Below are 21,688 nucleotides of genomic sequence, written 5' to 3'. Positions count from 1 at the left end.
TGGTCAAGGTCCTTCTCACCAAGCCGTTTCAGCTCTAAACCTACTTGATCACCTCTGGGTGTGCTTGGTTACCAAAGGGGAGCACTTCATACCACATCTGCCCATTGTTCTCTGGTCTTCTGAAAAGAATAGCTGTAAACAAGATGAAACTACTCTTTGATCTAATCAGGAGCCCTGGCCCTGCCATCAGGTGGGGTTTAATCATCCTGAGAACAAGGCAGGAGCTGGAAGGGAAAACCTCACCCCACAGAGTTACTGCTGCCTTTCCTGAAGTATATAATAATAATGATGGTATTTGCTAAGTGCTTACTATGTGCCAAGCACACTGTTCTAAGCACTGAGAAGCAGCATGGTGTACTGGACAGACACTGGGCCTGGAGTCAAAAGGTCATGGGTTCTAATCCTGACTCTGCTACTTGTCTGCTGTGTGACCTTGGGCAAGTCACTTTACTTCTCTGTGCCTCAGTTACTTTATCTGTAAAATGGGGATTGAGACTGTGAGCCCCACATGGGAAAGGAAATGTCTTCAACTCTATTTGCTTGTAACCACTTAGTACAGTGCCTGGCATATAGTAAGCGCTTAACAAATCCCATCATTATTTATCCTGTATTATAATCTCTGAATAAATTAGATGTTGCACTAATTCTATGTAAAGAAACTCTGGATTACTTGAAGTTGAGCTGGCCTTAGCTAGCAGAAGAAACTCTGCCCATTAACCATTAGCCCTACTAGTTCTAGCAGCGTGGCTCAGTGGAAAGAGCCCGGGCTTTGGAGTCAGAGATCATGGGTTCGAATTCCACTCTGCCACTTGTCAGCTGTGTGACTTTGGGCAAGTCACTTAACTTCTCTGTGCCTCAGGTACCTCATCCGTAAAATGGGGATTAAGACTGTGAGCCCCACGTGGGACAACCTGATTCTCTTGTGTCTACCCCAGCGCTTAGAACAGTGCTCTGCACATAGTAAGCACTTAAATACCAACATAATTAAATAAACTTGTCTCTGATATACCTGCTCCAACACAATACGGAGTCAGTGACATTTTTCCTTCCAAACAAGGCAGGTGTCCACCTGGGCCCCTCTATATGAGCAAACAACATTAGAAAATTCCCACCAAGCATCCCCCTTTGACTAGCCTTTGAGAAGCACTGTGGCTTAGTGGAAAGAAACTGGGTTTAGGAGTCAGAAGTCCCTGGGTTCTAATCCCGGCTCTGCCATTTATCAACTCTGTGACTTTGGGCAACTTCTCTGTGCCTCAGTTCGCTCATTTGTTAAATTGGGTTTAGACTGAAAAGGTAAGTCTGTGAGCACCATATGGGACAACCTGATTACCTTATATCTACCCCAGTGCTTAGAACAGTGATTGGCATATAGTAAATGCTTAACAAATACTAAATGCTTAACAAATACCATTATTAAGATTATTACTCTTATCCTTTGATTTACGTCAGGGGCACTGCTGACCAACCCCCAAATTTCTCATTCTGCCACCTGCTCTTGATCTGGGGCCACTGGCTACCCTCCCACCCCCCAATACCCAGAGGCCCCTACTTGGCTGGGCGGCCGCATTCCTGGGTCCTCTCCCGGGGTCAGCCTAACCCTGACCGCTTCGGGGCGCCTCGACCCTGCCGTCTGGAGCAAGGAATCCCCCAAAGGGGGGTTCACCCCCACCAAGTCACCCCCAGACTGTTCCGCACGCGCAGCTCTGGGATATTGGGGGGGCCGGGGCAGAGGGATGGGGAGGGGATCAGGGGGTCACTCACCTGCCCTCGGAGCTGCAAAAGAACTCGTTGCACGAAGCCGGTTGCCCACCCACAAACCCTTCACCCCCAGTTTCAGAGGGGAACCCTCCCTCTTGCAAATCAGGGGTTCAGGCACCCTAGGATGTGGAGAGTCAGGACCCCCCCATTCCCGGGGTAGACCCCCTTCTCCTTCCAGCTCCCTCCGACCGAGAGGGTCAGCGGAGGGGTCCCTAATGGGAATGTGGGGGGTCTCCCCTATCCCCCGACCTCTCCGGGAGCTCAAACCGCTTTGGGAAAGAGTCGGAGCCGTTTGCAACTCTCCGGATGTTGGGAAAGAAAAAAAAAAGCACGATGCCAGGGAGTCTCCATAATCCAGAGCAAAAAAAAAAAAATTCCTCCCCCCTCCTTCCCTTTCCCACCCAAATTATTCCCAATTGTTCTTGTCTGTCCGTCTCCCCCGATTAGACTGTAAGCCCGTCAAACGGCAGGGACTGTCTCTATCTGTTGCCGACTTGTTCATTCCAAGCGCTTAGTCCAGTGCTCTGCACATAGTAAGCGCTCAATAAATATTACAGCACTGTACTCGTCCGCTCAACTGTATATATTTTCATTACCCTATTTATTTTGTTAATGAATTGTACATCGCCTTGATTCTATTTAGTTGCCATTGTTTTTACGAGATGTTCTTCCCCTTGACTCTATTTATTGTCATTGTTCTTGTCTGTCCGTCTCCCCCGATTAGACTGTAAGCCCGTCAGACGGCAGGGACTGTCTCTATCTGTTGCCGACTTGTTCATCCCAAGCGCTTAGTACAGTGCTCTGCACATAGTAAGCGCTCAATAAATACTATTGAATGAATGAATGAAATACTATTGAATGAATGAATGAATCCAGATGCAGCGTTCAAAGGAGGGCGTTCCCTCCCCCCTTCCCCAACCCCCATCCTAATGAGCTGCAGAAGCCAAAGACGGTCAAGAAACTCGAGCAATTTCTTTTTTTTTCCTCGCTTGCTTGCTTTTTCTCTCTCTCTCTCTTTTTACCTGCTGCCAGGACCTTCATTATTGGCTGGACTTCGGGAGCGAGTATTTGGAGACTTTATGTTGACAAAGAAGTTTCAGAGTTCCATGCTCAAACTGGGGGATTTGACTGATTTATATACCGGAGCCTATGTTGCAACAGAGAGAGGGGAAAAAAAAGAAAACCTATATTTAGACATCGCACCAAGCCATTCAAAAGAGTATCCAGTCCAGGAAGTTGTAGTTACTAAGTTCATTACATGGAAATTATGAATGGAGTAGAGTAAGAAGGTGGGGGGAGGGCCAGACACCCTTTCTTCTTCTTCTTCTTCGTCTTCGTCTTCGTCTTCGTCTTCGTCTTCTTCTTCTTCTTTTCTTTCTTCTTTCTTCTTTCTTCTTTCTTCTTCTTCCTTTTTATTCTTCATTCGCCTGAAATGAGGTGGTTTTTCTAGGGTGGCTTCCTGAATCGTTGGAAGAGGAAAAAAAGGACCCTAAGTCCCACCCCCCTCCACCCCCTGCCTCCCATCTCATATCCCGACCTAGACGTGTCAAACTGAAAAAATAAAAACTTCAAAGTCTTTGACTCACCTATTCTTTCCCCTAAAATATATTGCCGCTTCTTTGAAAGGAGGATATTGGGGAAAGTGATTGCAAATTAGAGAAAGGGTTTGATCATACGGAAACATGAGGCCTCGCCCTCTCCAGAGCCCTGGTTCCGTTGCTGGAAGCTGCCTCCAATTTGGCCAGAAATAAAATTCATTTTACGGGGAGGTGTGGCCGGGATCAGTTATATGAGGACAAGGTGGTGAGGGGGTTTTTGTTTTCGGGACGCATGTTTGGTGTTTCCCATCCAGGCGGGACTTGCTTGAGGCTTCGTCCGTTACAGCTCTCACCTCTACCTGGTGGAGCCGTCGAAATTTTCCCGGCAGAACTCAAAAAGTCCTCCTTAAAATCACTTGGACCCGATTTTTTTTTTTAGAGGGGGAGGGCGAGGGTCAAGTCGGGGCTCACCAGGCCGTCCCTATGCCTCAGTTTCCCCGACGGGTGAGCGGGGATGGAAGGGGCGGAAGGGCCATCCCTGCTGTCCATCAGAAGCAGGGAGCAGCATGGCCTAGTGGATAGAGCCTCAGCCTGGGCGTCAGAAGGACCCAGGTTTGTGGCTCAGTGGAAAGAACACGGGCTTTGGAGTCAGAGGTCATGGGTTCGAATCCCAGCTTGGCCACTTGTCAGCTGTGTGACTGTGGACAAGTCACTTAACTTATCTGTGCCTCAGTTACCTCATCTGTAAAATGGGGATTAAGACTGTGAGCCCCACGTGGGACAACCTGATTCCCCTGTGTCTACCTCAGCGCTTAGAACAGTGATCTGCACATAGTAAGCGCTTAACAAATACCAACATTATTATTATTATTATTCTTTCAGGAGGCTACAAACCAGCACGGACCGCTGACCATGAACTGGGTCAGAGACCTGCCTGAGAATACTGAGATCTCTCTGTACATTCATTCATTCAATAGTATTTATTGAGCGCTTACTATGTGCAGAGCACTGTACTAAGTGCTTGGAATGTACAAATCGGCAACAGATAGAGACAGTCCCTGCCCTTTGACGGGCTTACAGTCTAATCGCGGGAAACAGGCAGACGAGAACAATGGCAATAAATAGAGTCAAGGGGAAGAACGTCGGATAAAAACAATGGCAAATAAATAGAATCAGGGTGATGTACATCTCATTAAACAAAATAAATAGGGTGATGAAGATATATACAGTTGAGTGGACGAGTACGGTGCTGAGGGGGTGGGACGGGAGAGGAGGAGAAGGAGAGGGAAAGGGAGAAGAGGGTTTAGCTGCAGAGAGGTGAAGGGGGGGGGTAGAGGGAGCAGAGGGAAAAAGGGGGGAGCTCAGTCTGGGAAGGCCTCTTGGAGGAGGTGAGCTTTAAGTAGGGATTTGAAGAGGGGAAGAGAATTAGATTGTCAGAGGTGAAGAGGGAGGGCATTCCAGGACCGCGGGAGGATGTGGCCCAGGGGTCGACGGCGGGATAGGCGAGACCGAGGGACGGTGAGGAGGTGGGCGGCAGAGGAGTGGAGCATGCAGGGTGGGCAGTAGAAAGAGAGAAGGGAGGAGAGGTAGGAAGGGGCAAGGTGATGGAGAGCCTTGAAACCTAGAGGGAGGAGTTTTTGTTTGGAGAGGAGGTTGATAGGCAACCACTGGAGGTGTTTAAGAAGGGGAGTGACATGCCCAGAACGTTTCTGCAGGAAGATGAGCCGGGCAGCAGAGTGAAGAATAGACTGGAGTGGGGAGAGACAGGAGGAAGGGAGATCAGAGAGAAGGCTGACACAGTAGTCTAGCCGGGATATTACGAGAGCCTGTAGCAGTAAGGTAATAATAATGTTGGTATTTGTTAAGCGCTTACTGTGTGCCGAGCACTGTTCTAAGCGCTGGGGTAGACACAGGGGAAGCAGACTGTCCCACGTGGGGCTCACAGTCTTAATCCCCATTTTACAGATAGCCATTTGGGTGGAGAGGAAAGGGCAGATCTTGGCGATATTATAAAGTAATGTTGGTATTTGTTAAGTGCTTACTATATGCAGAGCACTGTTCTAAGCGCTGGGGTAAACACAGGGGAATCAGGTTGTCCCACGTGAGGCTCACAGTCTTAATCCCCATTTTACAGATGAGGGAACTGAGGCACAGAGAAGTTAAGTGACTTGCCCAGAGTCACACAGCCGACAAGTGGCAGAGCTGGGATTCGAACTCATGAGCCCTGACTCCAAAGCCCGTGCTCTTTCCACTGCGCCACGCTGCTTCTCATAGGTGCTTCTTCTCAAAGGTGAGACCGGCAGGTCTTGGTAATGGATCGGATGTGTGGGGTGAACGAGAGAGCCGAGTCAAAGATGACACCGAGGTTGCGGGCCTGAGAGATGGGAAGGATGGTCGTACCATCCATGGTGATAAGGAAGTCTGGGAGAGGACCGGGCTTGGGAGGGAAGATGAGGAGCTCAGTTTTGCTCATGTTGAGTTTTAGGTGGCGGGCCGACATCCAGGGGGAGATGCGAGCCTGAAGGGACGGGGAGAGGACAGGGGCGGAGATGTAGATCTGCGTGTCATCTGCGTAGAGATGGTAGTCAAAGTCGTGAGAGTGAATGAGTTCATCGAGGGAGTGAGTGTAAATGGAGAACAGAAGAGGGCCAAGAACTGACCCTTGAGGAACCCCAACAGTTAAAGGATGGGAGGGGGAGGAGGTGCCTGCGAAGGAGACCAAGAATGACCGTAAGAGAGATGAGGAGAACCAGGAGAGGACGGAGTCCATGAAGCCAAGGTGAGATAAGGTGTGGAACTAACCCTTGAGGAACCCCAACAGTTAAAGGATGGGAGGGGGAGGAGGAGCCTGCAAAGGAGACCGAGAATGACCGGCCAGAGAGATAAGAGGAGAACCAGGAGAGGATGGAGTCCGTGAAGCCAAGGTGAGATAAGGTGTGGAGGAGAAGGGGATGGTCGACAGCGTCAAAGGCAGCTGAGAGGTCAAGGAGGATTAGAATGGAGTAGGAGCCATTGGATTGGCAAGAAGGAGGTCATGGGTGACCTTAGAGAGAGCAGTCTCGATAGAGTGGAGGGGAATGTAAGCCAGATTGGAGGGGGTCCAGGAGAGAATGGGAGTTAAGGAATTCTGTTGAGAGACCACAAAGCAGTGAGGTCCATTGACCATCGCCTGGATCAGAGACGTACCCTAGAACATTGAGATCTCTCTGCTGAGCGACCTCAACTGGACCAGGTTGAAGAACTACTGCTACTGGCCTCCCTCCAGGACTTTGACATTTCATTCCTCAACTGCTATGGCTGAGATGTGGCCATTTCTTCATCTTCCTCCTTTCCCTGTGGAATCCACAATAGAGAACATAGAACAGGTGTGATCTTCTGACACCCAAGTGACAATGACTTTTATTTATCAACAGCTGCCTACCTTCACATCAACCCAGCCTCCAAGTTTACTTCTAAACTTTCACCTCTTCATTCATTCATTCAATGCTATTTGTTGAGCACTTACTGTGTGCAGAGGTCTTGAGAGAGTACCATATAATAATGAACAGATGCATTCCCTGACCACAAGAAGCTTACAGTTTAGAGGGAGAGAGAGACAAAAATAAATAAATAATGCATAATTAAATGACAGATACGTACTAAGTGTTGTGGGGCTGGTAGGAGGGATGAATAAAGGGAGCAAGTCATGGGGAAGCAGAAGTCTCTTGGAGGAGATGTGTCTTCAATAAGGCTTTGAAGTGGGGGAGAGTAATTGCTTAATTTGAGGAGGGAGGGCGTTCTGGACCAGAGGGAGGTTGTGGGTAAGAGGAGAGGGCAAGATAGACAAGATCAAGGCACAGGTGGAAGGTTAGCATTAGAGGAGTGAAGTGTGTGGGCTGGGTTGTAGTAGCAGAGTAATGAGGTGAGGTAGGAGGTTGTGAGGTGACTGAGGGCTTTAAAGCCAATGGTGAGGAGTTTTTGCTTGATGTAGAGGTGGATGGGAAACCACTCGAGTTTCTTGAGGAGAGGGGAAACATGTCCCGAACTCTTGAGGGCATTAATCAGCATGCAATTCAGCAAGTTACTCAGAAAAACATCTGATTAACCAGTTATTGCTGTTGATAACCTAACCCAAGATGATTAAACTTCCCTATCCTCACTATGATCCCTCAATCCCCACCCTCCAGTCGGCCCATCCCTGTTCGCCTTTCCCGGCATACCCTTACCTCCCTCTCCATCCAATCAGGTTGGGCAAAGTGAAGCTAATCAGATCGGGCAAAGTCCCTGTCCCCGATGGGGCTAACAGTTTTAATCTCCATTTTATCGATGAAGTAACTGAGGTACAGAGAAGTGAAGTGACTTGCCCAAGATCACACAGCAGACTATTGGCAGAACTGGGATTAGAACAAAGGTTCTTCTGACACCCAGGCCCAGGTTCTATCCACTAGGCCACGCTGCTTCCCCTATCCTAAAAAGCCTCCCTTAACCCCATGGCTCCCTCCGGTTATCACCCAACTCTCTCCTATCATTCCTCTCCAAACTCCTTGAGTGAGTTGTCTATTCCTGCAGTCTCATATTCCTCTCCTCCAGTTCTTTCCTTGACCCCTTCCAATCTGGCTTCTATCCCCATCCTCTATCCTCTATCCCAGCCAATAATGAAGGTCCTGGCAGCAGGTAAAAAGAGAGAGAGAGAGAAAAAGCAAGCAAGCGAGGAAAAAAAAGAAATTGCTCGAGTTTCTTGACCGTCTTTGGCTTCTCCTTCTTGCCAAATCCAATGACCTCCTTGGATTTCTCCATCCTATTCCTCCTTGACAACTCAGCTGCCTTGGGCAATGTCCACCACCCCCTTCTAGCAACGTTATCCAATCCTGGCTTCACTCACACTGTCCTCTCCTGGTTCTCCTGCTATCTCTCTAGTCAATCACTCTGTCTCTTCCTTGGGCTCCTCCTCTGCCTCCCACCCCCTAACTGTCGATGTCCCTCAAGGTTGAGTTCTGTGCCCCCTTCTATTCTTCATCCACCCCAACTCATTCTCTTACATCACTTCAACTACCACCTCTATGTGGATGATTCCCAAATCTACACCTCCAGCTCTGATCTCTCTCCTCCAATGCAGTCTCGCATTTCCTCCTGCCTTCAAGACATAGCTACTCGGATGTCCTGTCATCACCTCAACTTGACATGTCCAAAACAGAATTCCTTATTTTCCCATCCAAATCCTGTCCTCACCTTGATTTTTTTCATCTGGCAACACCATCTTCTTTCCTATCTCACAAGTCTGTAACCTTGGTGTTATCCTTGACTCCCCTCTCTCTCTTATTCAACCCACATATTCGATCCATCATTAAATCATTTCTGTTCAACCTACACAACATCACTAAAATCTACCCTTTTCTGTCCATCCAAACTGCTACCATGTTAATCTAAGCACTTACCCTACTCCACCTGGGTTATTATATCAACCTTCTTGCTGACCTCCATGCCTCCTGTCTCTCCCCACTCTAGTTCATAGGCTCTCCCCTTAATGCACAGTCTCTAGTCCCAATCTTCTGTCAATATTTTATCAATAATAATAATAGCACTTTTTAGTGTTGTTTTTACTCTGTGCTAAGCACTATATTAAGCACTCCATCAGATATAATTTAATCAGGTCGAACACTGTCTCTGTCTCATATGGGGATCAGAGTCTGTCTAGAGGAGAGGGAGAATAGGCATTTAATCCACTTTTTACAGAGAAGAAAGTGTGATAAAGAGAAGTGGCTTGCCCAGGGGCACACAGAAGGCAAGTGGCTACTTGGAATTAGAATAAGGGTTTTCCAAACATGACCTGTCAGCATCATTAGCATCAATAGTTCTGATTGGACCTGACCTGTGGTGTCAGGGCTTTTTTACTAGGCCTTGAGGAAGCATTCAACAAAAAAGATGTAGTTCCTGCCCTGTTGGTGTTTACAGTCTAATGGGGAAGACAAGTGGTCAAAAACCACTCTCCCACGAGTTTGGTACAGAGTATGTGCTCTGTGAACATAATTGATCAGTTGTTGGATCTAGTCGATCCATCACTCAATCAATCAGCATGATTTCCATCCCCTTCATTCCACAGAAACCTCACTCTCAAAGGGCACAAATGATCTCCTTCTTGCTAATGGCAATGGCCTCGACTACATCTTATTCCTCCTCAACAACTCAGATGCCTTGGATACTCTAGACCAGTGTGTGGGGAGCTGATTGAGCCCATGGTACGGAATTTCTGTTTGATGTGGAGTTGGATGGGTAACCAATGAAGGTTTCTGAGGGGTGGGGACAGAACAGAACTTTTTTTAAGAAAAGTTAAATGTGGACCAGAGAGGGGAGACAGGAGGCAGGGAGGTCAGCGAGGAGGCTGATACAGTAGTCAAAGTGGGATATGTTAAATGCTTAGAACAGTGTGGTAACAGTTTGGATGGAGAGAAAGGAGTGGATTCTAGAGGTGTCATGAAGGTAGAATCAAAAGGATTTGGTAACATTGAATATGAAGCTTGAATGAGAGAGATGAATGAAAGATGATGTATGGGATTGTGAGACAGAGAGGATGATGGCATTGTCAACAATGATGGGAAAGTCCAGGGGAGGATTTGAGGTGGGAAGATGAGGAGTTTTGTTTTAACATATCAATTTTGAGGTGAATAGCCTGAATCTACCTGAATATCCTGAATCTACCCTGGTGCTTAGTACAGTGTTGGGCACATAGTAAGTGCTTAACAAATGCCATAAAAAGAATCTGTCTTTAGTTTGGTTGGTGAATGGTATTTGTGATCAGGAAAGGTGTTTTGCAAATTCACTCAAAAGGAGGATATTGCCATTGAGTTTGCCAATTCCATGCGGCGTGACATTGGGAAAGTTCAACAGAGGCAAAAGACACATTCCTGCCTTAGTACTTGTTTAATTTTGCTTTCTGTTTCCCCATTTTAGACTTTGAGCCAGTTGTTGAGCAGGGATTTTCCCTATCTGTTGCCGAATTGTACATTTCAAGCGCTTAGTACAGTTCTCTGCTCACAGGAAGTGCTCAATAAATATGATTGAATGAATGAATAAAGTGCCATGGGGTGGGGAGAGGGGGAATGAGCAAAAGGAACTAGTCGCGGTGACGCAGAAGGAAGTAGGATCTGAGGAAAAGTAAGCCATAATCTGGGAAGGCCTCTTGGAATCGGTGTATCCAGTAGGGCTTTGAAGGGAGGAAGGAACAGAGGAGGGAGGAAGTTGAGTTCACTTGAGAGAGTGGAGTCAAGCCTGTGGATTTGTGTGTCAAGACAAGGTAGGTTTCATATCTTTTTCTTCCTCCTGCATCTGCTATTTGCATATAATGTCTGTTTGTGTATCCACCCCATTATACTGTAAGGTTCTGAGGGGCTAAGGGGAGTGAGTGTGTATCTTGCCTCTGTAACACTCTCGCAAGTGCTTAGTATAAAGCACTTAGCAGGTACTCAGTAAATGCTATTGGTAGAGTTGATGATATCAGTATTGTTTGTATCCCTGGCTGGTGGTGAAAGGCTGGACCAGATGACAAGAAGGCTCCCCCATCTGGGGATTCTCCACTTTTCTATCCAAGCCCCAGGGTACTCAGAGGGGGAAGATAGGCAAGAGTGATAGAGGCTAATTAGCAGTCCACCCTGGTATTCTAATTAATCTAACTTGCTAGGGAAATCTGTCTGGGCCTCATCAGCACCAGCCTCTTAAATGGAGCTTTGAGGGACTTTCCCAAAGCAACTGCTATATTTTGCAAGCACGCAGTAATTCTGGCATCAATACCCAGAGCTTCATACCAAAGATTCTGGTCCCAGTCCCAGAGCCCCCAGTGGGTGCCCCCAAGTGCGCATATCTATCCCCTGCAGGTTCCAGAGGGGTACCTGGGGCAGGGCAGATTGAAAGGAGGAGGAGGTCCTTTAGTAATCCCTGCTCTGTTTGTACCACCTGGATGTTGTCTGGAGATTTGGGCCTGCCCCTCCCAACATCGGTACCCCAGAGGATGAGAAAGGTAAAAAGCCTGTGGCCTCTGCTCTCAGGCCTGATGCTCACCGCCCAACTGCAGCTCTCAGAGTGTCCCTGGGAAGAGCAGATCCAGGTAGGAGGTGGCTGCCTAATGGTGGGTTAGGAAGGGCTAGGGAGGGAAGTAATGCTAAGGAGAAGGAAGAGCTAGGAGGATGGAAAAGGCTAGATAGAGGAAAAGATGCATGCAGATGTTAACGTATTTATATAAATGTCTTTCTCTTTAAACTGTAAACTTGTTGTGGGCAGGGAACATGTCTACCAGCTCTGTTGCAGAGTTCTGAGAACAGTGCTCTGCACACAGTAATCACTCAATAAATGATAATAATAATAATAATAATGTTGGTATTTGTTAAGCGCTTACTATGTGCCGAGCACTGTTCTAAGCTCTGGGGGAGATACAGGGTCATCGGGTTGTCCCATGTGAAGCTCACAGTTAATCCCCATTTTACAGATGAGGTAACTGAGGCACCGAGAAGTTAAGTGACTTGCCCAAAGTCACACAGCTAACAAGCGACAGAGCCGGGATTCGAACTCATGACCTCTGACTCCCAAGCCCGGGTTCTTTCCGCTGAGCCACACTGCTTCTCTAATATCACAGAGTGATTGATTGAATGATTTTAGGAACATAAAAAGACACTCGTTCATAGACTCTTCTTGCTGGCTGGCTTCTCTAAAAGACATAACAGTGACTAAACCCTAGCTAAGCTTTCATGTCCCCTACTAACTCTCCCTTCTGCATTACCTATGCAACTGTTTGATGTCTGTCTCTCTCCCTCTAGACTGCGAGCCCATTGTGGGCAGGGGTTGTCTCTATTTGTTGCTGAATTGTACTTCCCAAGCACTTAGTACAGTGCTCTGCACACAGTAAGCATTCAATAAATATAACTGAATGAATGAATGAATATAACCTATAAGGACTTCATATTCACCCCACCTTCAGCTCCCACAGTAGTTATGTACCATATCCTTCTAGTCTGAAATTTTCTTTATCTGTAATTTATTTCAACTTCTGTCTCCCCCTCTAGGTTGTAAGCTCCTTATTGGCAGAGTTTCTGTCTACCAAGTATACTGTATCATACTCTACTCAGTACTAGTACAGTGCCCTGAAAACTGTAAGCACTCAAATACCATTGATTGATTAATGGTAATGATGATAAGGCTTAGTAGAAAGAGCATGGGCTTGGGAGTCAGAGGCTATGGGTTCTAATCCTAACTCTGCCACTTGTCAGCTGTGTGACTTTGGGCAAGTCGCTTAACTTCTCTGTACCTCAGTTACCTCATCTGTAAAATGGGGATTAAGACTGTGAGCCCCACGTGGGACAACCTGATTACCTTGTATCTAAACCAGCACTTAGAACAGTACTGGGCACATAGTAAGGGCTTAACAAATACTATCATTATTATTATTATTGTTAATAATTCCTTGAATGTATTCATTGCACTATTCATTGCTTATCTCATTGTGCCCTCATAAAATTCCTGTTAGGTAGGGAGAGACAGCAATTATTATCTCCACCTTACAGAAGAGGAAGCTGAGGTTCAGAGTGGTTAAATGATTTGCCCAAGGTCCAACATCAGGCCATCCTTGGATTTGGGAGTTGAATGCAGGTGCTGGCCATTAGGCAAAACTGCCTCCCTCAGGTCATGTCATCTATCCCTCTGCCTCTAGACAAAACCATCCTGAACTCCATTCAGGCAGAAGAACATCTCTCCTATTCTTTAAAATCCTCAGGAAAGGTCCCACAATGCCCTTAAGTGATCCCTTCCCCTATCTCACCACCCTCTCTGTCTTCTTATGTCTGATCTAAACCCTTCATGCTACAATATGAAATCATTTGCACTTACCATGATTTGGTGAGTTTGAACAATGGTTGATGAGTTTGAAAAATGGTTGACTCTCTTTTAGCATTAGCTATCTTCATCTCCCCAAAACCTTCTCATCTCCTTGGTATATAATCCCTGATCCCCTTTCTTCATGAGTTACTAGGGAGTGGAGGGATTCAAAACTGCATACAATATCATAAAATTTCAGGGCTTTACTACTTCTAAACTTCAGGTTTGCAGTTTGAAAATTTCCAAAATGTAGAATTCTTCCTTTAACCACAGTCCGTTAGGATTTACAGCACAACAAGGTCAATATGGTAAATATTTCTTCACTAATATTCCTTTTTGGTGTCAGCAAATGACACAAATGTCTTTAGGAACCCTCAATATCACAGCTGTCTGTTGTCACACACAGCAGTTTAAAGCCAACCCCACTTGTTTTAGAAAATCAGGCCCCATGACGGTCAGTAAGTTAGTCATATTTATTGAGTACTTACTGTGTGCAGAGAACTGTACTAAGCACTTGGGAAAGTACAATAAAGCAATGTAACACATTCCCTGCCTATAAGAAGAGTACAGTCTAGAGGGGGAGACAGACATTAACATAAATAAATAAATTACAGATATGTACATAAGTGCCATGGAGCTGGGAGGGGATATGAATAAAGGAAGCTAACCCAAGTGCTAGGGTGACACAGAAGGGAGTGGGAGAAGAGCAAACAAGGGCTTAGGACCGGCAAGCCTCTTGGAGGAGATGTGTCTTTAATAAGGTTTTGAAGAGGGGGAGAGTAATCATCTATCATATATAAAGATGGAGGGTGTGCCAGGCCAGAAGCAGGACAAGGGTAAGAGGTAGGTGGCAAGATAGATGAGATAGAGGTACAGCGAGAATGCTAGCATTAGAGGAGTGAGGTGTGTGGGTTTTATAGTAGGAGAGTAGTGAGGTGAGGTAGGAGTTGGCAAGGTGATTAAGTGCTTCAAAGCTGATGGTAGGAGTTTCTCTTTCATGCGAAGGTGAATGGGCAACCACTGGGGTTCTTCAGAGGTGGGGAAGCATGGCCTGAATGTTTATGCAGAAAAAATGATTCAGGTGGCAGAACGAAGTATGGAGTGGAGTGGAGAGGGACAGGAGGCTGAGAGGTCAGTAAGGAAACTGATACAGTAATCAAGATGGGATAAGATAAATGCTTGGATTAACATGACATTCATTTGGATGGAGAGGAAAGGATGGATTTTAGTGAAGTCGTGAATGTGGAACTGACAAGATTTAGTGATGAACTGAGAATGTGTATCGAATGAGAGAGAGGAGCCAAAGAAAATGGCAAGGCTTGTGAGTCAGGAAGGATAGTGGTGTCATTTACAGTGATGGGAAACTCAGATGGAGGACAGAATTGAGGGGAGGGAGATAATGAGTTCTGCTTTAGACATGTTAAGTTTGAGCTTTTCAGAGGACTACCAAGTAGAGATATCCTGAAGGCAGGGGGAAATGTGAGACTGCAGAGAGGGAAAGAGATCAGGGCTGCAGATATAGATTTGAAATTCATCTGCATAGAGGTGATAGGTTAAGCCCTGTGAGTGAATGAGTTCTTCAAGGGCGAGGGTGTAGATGGGGAATAGAAGGGCACCCAGAACTGAATCCTGAGGGACATCCAACAGTTAGAGGGTGGGAAGAAGAGGAGGAGCCTATGAAAGAGATTGAGAATGAGTGGCCAGTGAGATAGGAGAACCAGGAGAGGACAGAGTCACTGAAGCCAAGTTGGATAATTCATTCAATAGTATTTATTGAGCTCTTACTTTGTGCAGAGCACTGTACTAAGTGCTTGGAATGTACAATTTGGCAACAGAGAAAATCCCTGCCCAGTAACGGGCTCACAGTCTAAACGGGGGAGACAGACAGTTAAGCAAAACAGAATAAAACAAAATAACATCATCAAGATAAATAGAATCATGGAGATATACACCTCATTTAACAAAATAAATAGGGTAATAAATAATATATACAAATATGCACAGTGCTGAGGGGAGGGGAAGGGGGAAGAGCAGAGGGCAGGAGGGGGTTAAGAGAGGGGAGGAGGAGCAGAGGGAAAGGGGAGGCTTAGTTTGGGAAGGCCTCTTGAGGAGATGAGCTCTCAGTAGGGCTTTGAAGAGGGGAAGAGAGTTAGTTTGTAGTAGGAGAGTAGTGACGTAAGGTAGGATTGGGTAAGGTGATTGAGTGCTTCAAAGCAGATATGAGGAGAGAGGGCATTCCAGGACAGTGGGCCAGGGGTCGACGGCAGGACAGATGCAAACGGGGGACCGTGAGGAGGTGAGAGGCAGAGGAGCAGAGTGGACGGGGTGGGCAGTAGAAAGAGAGAAGGGAGGTGAGGTAGAAAGGGGCAAGGTGATAGAGAGTTTTGAAGCCAAGAGTGAGGAGTTTTTATTTCATGTGAAGGTTGATAGGCAACCACTGAAGGTTTTTGAGGAGAGCAGGGACATGCTCAGAGTGTTTCTGAAGGAAGATGAGCCGAGCAGAGGAATGAAGAATAAACTGGAGCAGGAAGAGACAGGAGGAAGGGAGATCAGAGAGGAGGCTAAGTCTCTATCTGTTACCGATTTGTACATTCCAAGTGCTTAGTACAGTGCTCTGCACATAGTAAGCGCTCAATAAATACTATTGAATGAATGAACAATAATCCAGTTGGGATATTATGAGAGCTTGTACCAGGACAGTAGCAGTTTGGATGGAGAGGAAAGGGTGGATCTTGGTGATATTGTGAAGGTGAGACCGGTAGGTGTTGGTGACAGATTGAATGTGTGGGGTGAATGAGAGGGCAGAGTCGAGGATGACACCAAGGTTGTGGGCCTGTGAGATGGGTAGGATGGTAGTGCCATCCACAGTGACAGGGAAGTCAGGAAGAGGACAGGGCTTGGGAGGGAAGATAAAGTGCTCAGTTTTAGATATATTGAGTTTTAGATGGCGGGCAGACATCCAGGTGGAGACGTCCTGGAGGCAGGAGGAGACAAGAGCCTGGAGGGAGGGGGAGAGAACGGGAGGAGATGCAAATTTGGGTGTCATCTACATAGAGATGATAGTTGAAGCCGTGAGAGCGAATGAGTTCACCAAGGGAGTGAGTATAGATGGAGAACAGAAGAAGGCCAAGAACAGACCCTGGAGGAATCCCTACAGTTAGTGGATGGGAGGGGGAGGAGGAGCCCACGAAGGAGTCCGAGAATGAACGTCCAGAAAGATAAGAGGAGAACCATGAGAGAACAGAGTCCGTGAAGCCAAGGTGAGATAAAGTGTGGAGGAGAAGGGGATGGTCGACAGTGTCTAAGGCAGATGAGAGGTTGAGGAAGAATAGGATAGAGTAGGAGCCATTGGATTTGGCAAGAAGGAGGTCATGGGTGACCTTTGAGAGGGCAGTTTTGGTGTAGTGGAGGGGACAGAAGCCAGATCGGAGGGGGTCCAGGAGAGAGTTGGAGTTGAGGAATTCAAGGCAGCGAGTGTAGATGACTCATTCTAGGAGTTTGGAAAGGAAGGGTAGGAGGGAGATAAGATGATAACTGGAAGGGGAAGTGGGGTCAAGAGAGGGGTTTTTTTAGGATGGGGGAGACATAGACATGTTTGAAGGCAGAGGGGAAGAAGCCACTGGAGAGTGAGTGGTTAAAGATAGAAGTTAAGGAGTGGAGGAGGCAAGGGGCAATAGTTTTTATAAGGCGAGTGGGAATGGGATCCGAGGCACAGGTGGAGGGGGTGGCACTTGCGAGAAGGGAGGAGATCTTCTCTGAGGATACTGCAAGGAAGGATGGGAAAGTAGGGGAGAGGGTTGGGAGCAGGGGGAATGGAGAAGGGAGAGGGGTGACTTTGGGGATGTTTCCAGGAGAAGAGGATGGTTGACATTGTCGAAGGCAGCTGAGAGGTCAGGGAGGATTAGAATGGGGTAGAGGCTGTTGGATTTGGCAAGAAGGAGATACTTTGAGACCTTTGAGAGGGTGATTTCTCTGGAGTGAAGGGGACAGGAGCCAGATTGGAGGGGGTCAAGGAGAAAATTGGAGGAGAGGAACTTGAGACAGCAGGTGTAGACAACTCACTCAAGGAATTTGGAGAAGAATGGAAGGAGAGAGCCATGGAGTCAAATGAGAGTTTTTTTTTTAGGAAAAGGGAGACATGAGACTGTTTGAAACCAGTGGGGGAGAAGCCAGTGGAGAGTGAATAGTTGAAGATGGCAGTTTAGAGACAGAAGAAGGGAGGGGACTAGTGTTTGATAAGGTGCAAAGGAATGGGGTCGGATATGCAGGTGGAGGAGGTGGATTTGAGAGAAGGCAGGAGATCTCCTCTAGAGATATTGCTGGGAAAGATGGGAGAGTTGAAGAATGGGCAGGAGTGTGGAGAGACTGGGGAGAGGATGGGGGGATGTTAGGGGCATCATGCCTGAGAGTGAATTTTTTCAATAAAGTAAGTAGCCAGGTCATTAGGGGCAAGTGTGGATTTTAGCGATGTCGTGTAGTTAGAGCCCACAGGATTTAATGATGGATTGAATATGTAGATTGAATGAGAGAGAGGATTCACTGGTAATGCCAAGCCTATGGACTTGGGAAACAAGAAGGATGGAGGTGCCATCTACACTGATGGGAAAGTCAGGATGAGGACAAGTTTTGGGTGGCATCCAGGGCTGTGGGTCAGCGGAATGAGTTTGACAAAAGGATAAGGAAGCGAAAGAGCTGAGTCCAGTAGAAAGGGTGGTGTTGAGAGTGTCAATTTGGTCGGTACGGGAAGGTAGTATGGATATGGAGGCTAAATGGGGCATAATGACTAGAAAATTGGACTAATCTAAATTGGATTTGAATTGTCCAATTCAAAGCAATAATATCCTAGTGTTGCTTTGAGTTGAAGGTTGTGTACTGGAAGAAAAGCAGTGGAGAAGCACACAAAGAATAAGCAAAAACTAGTAGTAATAACAATAATAATGATATTTGTTAAGTGTTTACACCCCTGTAAGAAGCAGTGGTATAGATACAAGATATTCAAGTGCTATACCTGAGGCATCCATTTTTACAGATAAAGAAATCAAGGTACAGAGAAGTTAAGTGATTGCCCAAGGTCCCACAGCAGACAAGTGTTGGAATTGGGATTAGAACCAAGGCTTGTGTTCTTTCCTCTAGGCCATGTTGCAATTATACAAAGGTGCTCCAAATTCTTCATAGAGTGGGGAGAATGGAAATCCTTTAAATCTGCTTTCAAACATTCTCATGTCTCCCATATCCTAAAAAAAACCCCCCTTGACCTGACTACTGCCTCCAATCATCACCTCATCTCCTTCCTACCATTCCTCTCCTAACTCCTTGAGTGAGTTGTCTACAACTGCTTCTCCAGTTCTTCTTTTCCATTTCTCTCCTTGACTCCCTCTGGGTCAATTACTCTCTCCCCCTTCAAGAGGCCTTCCTTTACTAAGTCCTCCTTTTCTCTTCTCCCTCTTCCTTCTAAGTCGCCCTGACTTGCTCCCTTTATTTACGCCCACGTCCAGGCCCACAGCACTTATATACATATCTTAATTTATTTATATTGTCTGTCTCCTCTAGGCTGTAAGCTTGGTGTGAGCAGAGAATGGGTCTATTGTTCTTTGTACTCTCTCAAGTGCTTAGTACAGCACTCTGCTCACAGTAAGCACTCAGTCAATGTGACTGAATGAAGGAATGAATGAATAAGTATAGAAGGCACGAGGATAAGACTGACCAAAGCTAGAAAAATGGTAAGGGGTTTTGGCAGGCTTCCTGAATAGTAATATTTATTATTTGGTGTTTGTTAAGCTCTTACTGTTCTAAGTACTGAGCACTCTTCTAAGAAGGATTTGGGTCTTGAGTTGACTTTGAGTGATTACTCTTCTTGGGATAATTTTAGAGTTTATCTTTCCCCACTTCTCCTTCTTCCCAGGTCACCATGTTGATTTCCAACACTACCAACTTCCATCCCTCCACGTTCCTCCTGTTAGGTATCCCTGGGATGGAGCATCAGCACATCTGGATCTCCATCCCCTTCTGCTCCATGTACACCATGGCTCTGCTGGGCAATGCCACCATCCTGTTGGTTGTCGCCTGTGACAAGACCCTTCATGAGCCCATGTACTTCTTCCTCTGCATCCTCTCGCTCACAGACCTGGTGCTTTGCTCCACCACATTACCTAAGATGCTGGCTATCTTCTGGTTTGGGGCCCAGCACATCTCCTACAATGGCTGCCTCACTCAAATGTTCTTCATCCACATGGTCTTTGCCACCGAGTCAGCTGTCCTGCTGGCCATGGCTTTTGACCGTTTCGTGGCCATCTGCCGCCCACTACATTACTCGTCCATCCTCAGCCCTGGTGTCATTGGGAAAATTGTAATGGCCTGCGTAGTCCGAGGCCTCTTCTTTGTCTTCCCATTCGTCATCCTGATCCAGAGATTGCCATTCTGTGGGCATCATGTGATCCCCCACACCTACTGTGAGCACATGGGCATTGCCAAGCTGGCATGTGCCAACATCAAGATCAACATCATCTATGGTCTGACGGTTGCACTCTCGGTCACAGGGATGGATGTGGTGCTCATTGGCTTTTCTTATGGCTTCATCCTCCATACTGTGCTCCACCTGCCTTCCCAGGATGCACAGCTCAAGGCCTTCAGCACCTGTGGGGCTCACGTATGTGTCATCCTGGTTTTCTACATTCCGGCTTTCTTCTCCTTCTTCACACACCGCTTTGGTCACTGGATGCCTCCTCAGGTTCACATTTTCGTGGCCAATCTCTACCTCCTGGTACCCCCTGTGCTCAACCCGCTGGTGTATGGCATTAATACCAAGCATATCCGCCAGAGGATTCTGACTCTATTCCTGGGTTACAAATAGGGCCCTGCACACCCCCTCACTGCTACCACCAGCTCCAGCAAAGGGCACCAGGGAGACCCCATCAACAGAGAGACATGAGACCCCGGAGGTGGCTGAGAGGCAATAATGGACATGTCCCTCAAGGTCATTCCACTCCCAACTGACCACTCTGCCCTGTGTAAGTGTTGCTGATCCTTGTCCCTTTATGGATGCCTCATGTATTCCCAAGCCGATACTGGGAAAGACAAAAGACAGCTAAAAGTTGACTGAATCATTTTTAGGGCTTCCCTCTGATTGATTTGTGACTCATTGTCTGATTTCATTTGCGTAGATTGAAGTGCTGAATCCTCTCTGACAGCCACCTTTCTAGCATGCCCAGGGACACAAATGTTCCCCAAAGGTAGATTGATAATAATAATCATGATGGTATTTGCTAAGCGCTTACTATGTGCCAAGCACTTTTCTAAGCTCTGGGGTAGATACAAGGTTATCATGTTGCCCCATGTGGAACTCACTCACAGTCTTGATTCCCATTTTACAGATGAGGTAACTGAGGCACGGAGAAGTTAGGTGACTTGTCCAAAGCCACAAAGCTGACAAGTAGAGGAGCTGGGATTAGAACCCATGACCTCTTACTTCCAAGCCCATGTTCTTTTCACTAAGCCATGCTGCTTAGGTGTGAAGGCTACTCTAGGGAGAGGAATATAGCCTGGAGACCCCTTTCCGGCCTTCTCCCTCATCCCATTGCACACAATAGGCTCCACCCCAGAGGGGAATCTTTCACTTATTATGGGTCAAGCATTGAATGACCCAAACATTACTGCGCCCAAATTCACGCAGCACTGTATGCCTACCTCAGACCCTAGTGATCCCCTTGTGATCACCCCCAACCCAGTATTTCCATTAGGATGGGAGGAAGTTTCTGTTGTCCCTGATTCAGTCAGGAAGGTGAGTACCGGACAGGACAGGGTCTCAGCTAACCAAAGTGCTTGGCACATAATATTTAGTAAAAAGCTAAATAAATACCATTATTATTTTTTTCAAAGCTTTCCACTTAGTCTGTGGTCATCCCCTTTCTGCCACTCAGCTGGAACTGAGGAAGCTGAACCTGACTGGGCCTAATTAGTGTATCCCTAAATGGTAGGAGTGGCTGGGTGGGTGCTAAAGAGATGTACAGAAGGAAGGAAAGGGAATGTGTCCTTTATTCAAGAGGTAAGGGGGCACATGCAAACCATAAAAGCAGAATAAATGACCCAGTGAAGCAGAGCCTTAAACAATAGGAAACAGCAGGGGACCATGACAGCAGACAGACCAGCCTGAAGCAGGGGTTGTTGTCTGCAAATTGAGTCTTTGCAATGATCTGGTCCCCAGGAGACTGGCTCAGATACAGAGGCAGACCCTGCATTAGGAAATGCAGCAACCCAGCAAGAGGTTATATGTCCATGCCCACAGTGTGGAAGGGAGTGGAAGGGCACAGCCAGAGTTGTTTTCCCAAAGTGCTCAAGGTTGTGTCTGGGCAGGAGAGGGGGCAGTGATGTGGGGATAGTCCAGGCTTTGGTAGGGGGATGGAGTGATGGAGACCTGGGAAAGGATTCAGGGGGTTAAATTGTGGACAGTGATCACCATGTTACCAGGATGAGAGTAAATGCCCTTTAGCTGCAGCAAGAGGGACTTCAGTGAGACCTCATGCAGAACTTCCTCCTAGTGAGTGGTGGAGAGGTGAGAA

The 21,688-nt window shown here is 46.9% G+C and overlaps 1 protein-coding gene across 1 annotated transcript; it reads left to right on the top strand.

Moving 5' to 3' along the window:
• Positions 1-19,041: 19,041 nt before the first annotated feature.
• Positions 19,042-19,983, top strand: LOC100090036 (olfactory receptor 52D1-like). The gene has a single exon (XM_001519236.4). The coding sequence runs from the start codon at positions 19,042-19,044 to the stop codon at positions 19,981-19,983; it is 942 nt and encodes a 313-aa protein (XP_001519286.4).
• The last annotated feature ends 1,705 nt before the right edge of the window (positions 19,984-21,688 follow it).

Source organism: Ornithorhynchus anatinus, chromosome 2 (genome assembly GCF_004115215.2).
Source record: "Ornithorhynchus anatinus isolate Pmale09 chromosome 2, mOrnAna1.pri.v4, whole genome shotgun sequence".
Lineage (NCBI taxonomy): Eukaryota > Metazoa > Chordata > Mammalia > Monotremata > Ornithorhynchidae > Ornithorhynchus > Ornithorhynchus anatinus.
This window is presented reverse-complemented; position numbering and strand designations above follow the sequence as displayed.

Coding starts and splice junctions, on each gene's coding strand:
- LOC100090036 (XM_001519236.4), top strand. CDS start 19,042: ATGTTGATTTCCAACACTACCAACTTCCATCCCTCCACGTTCCTCCTG.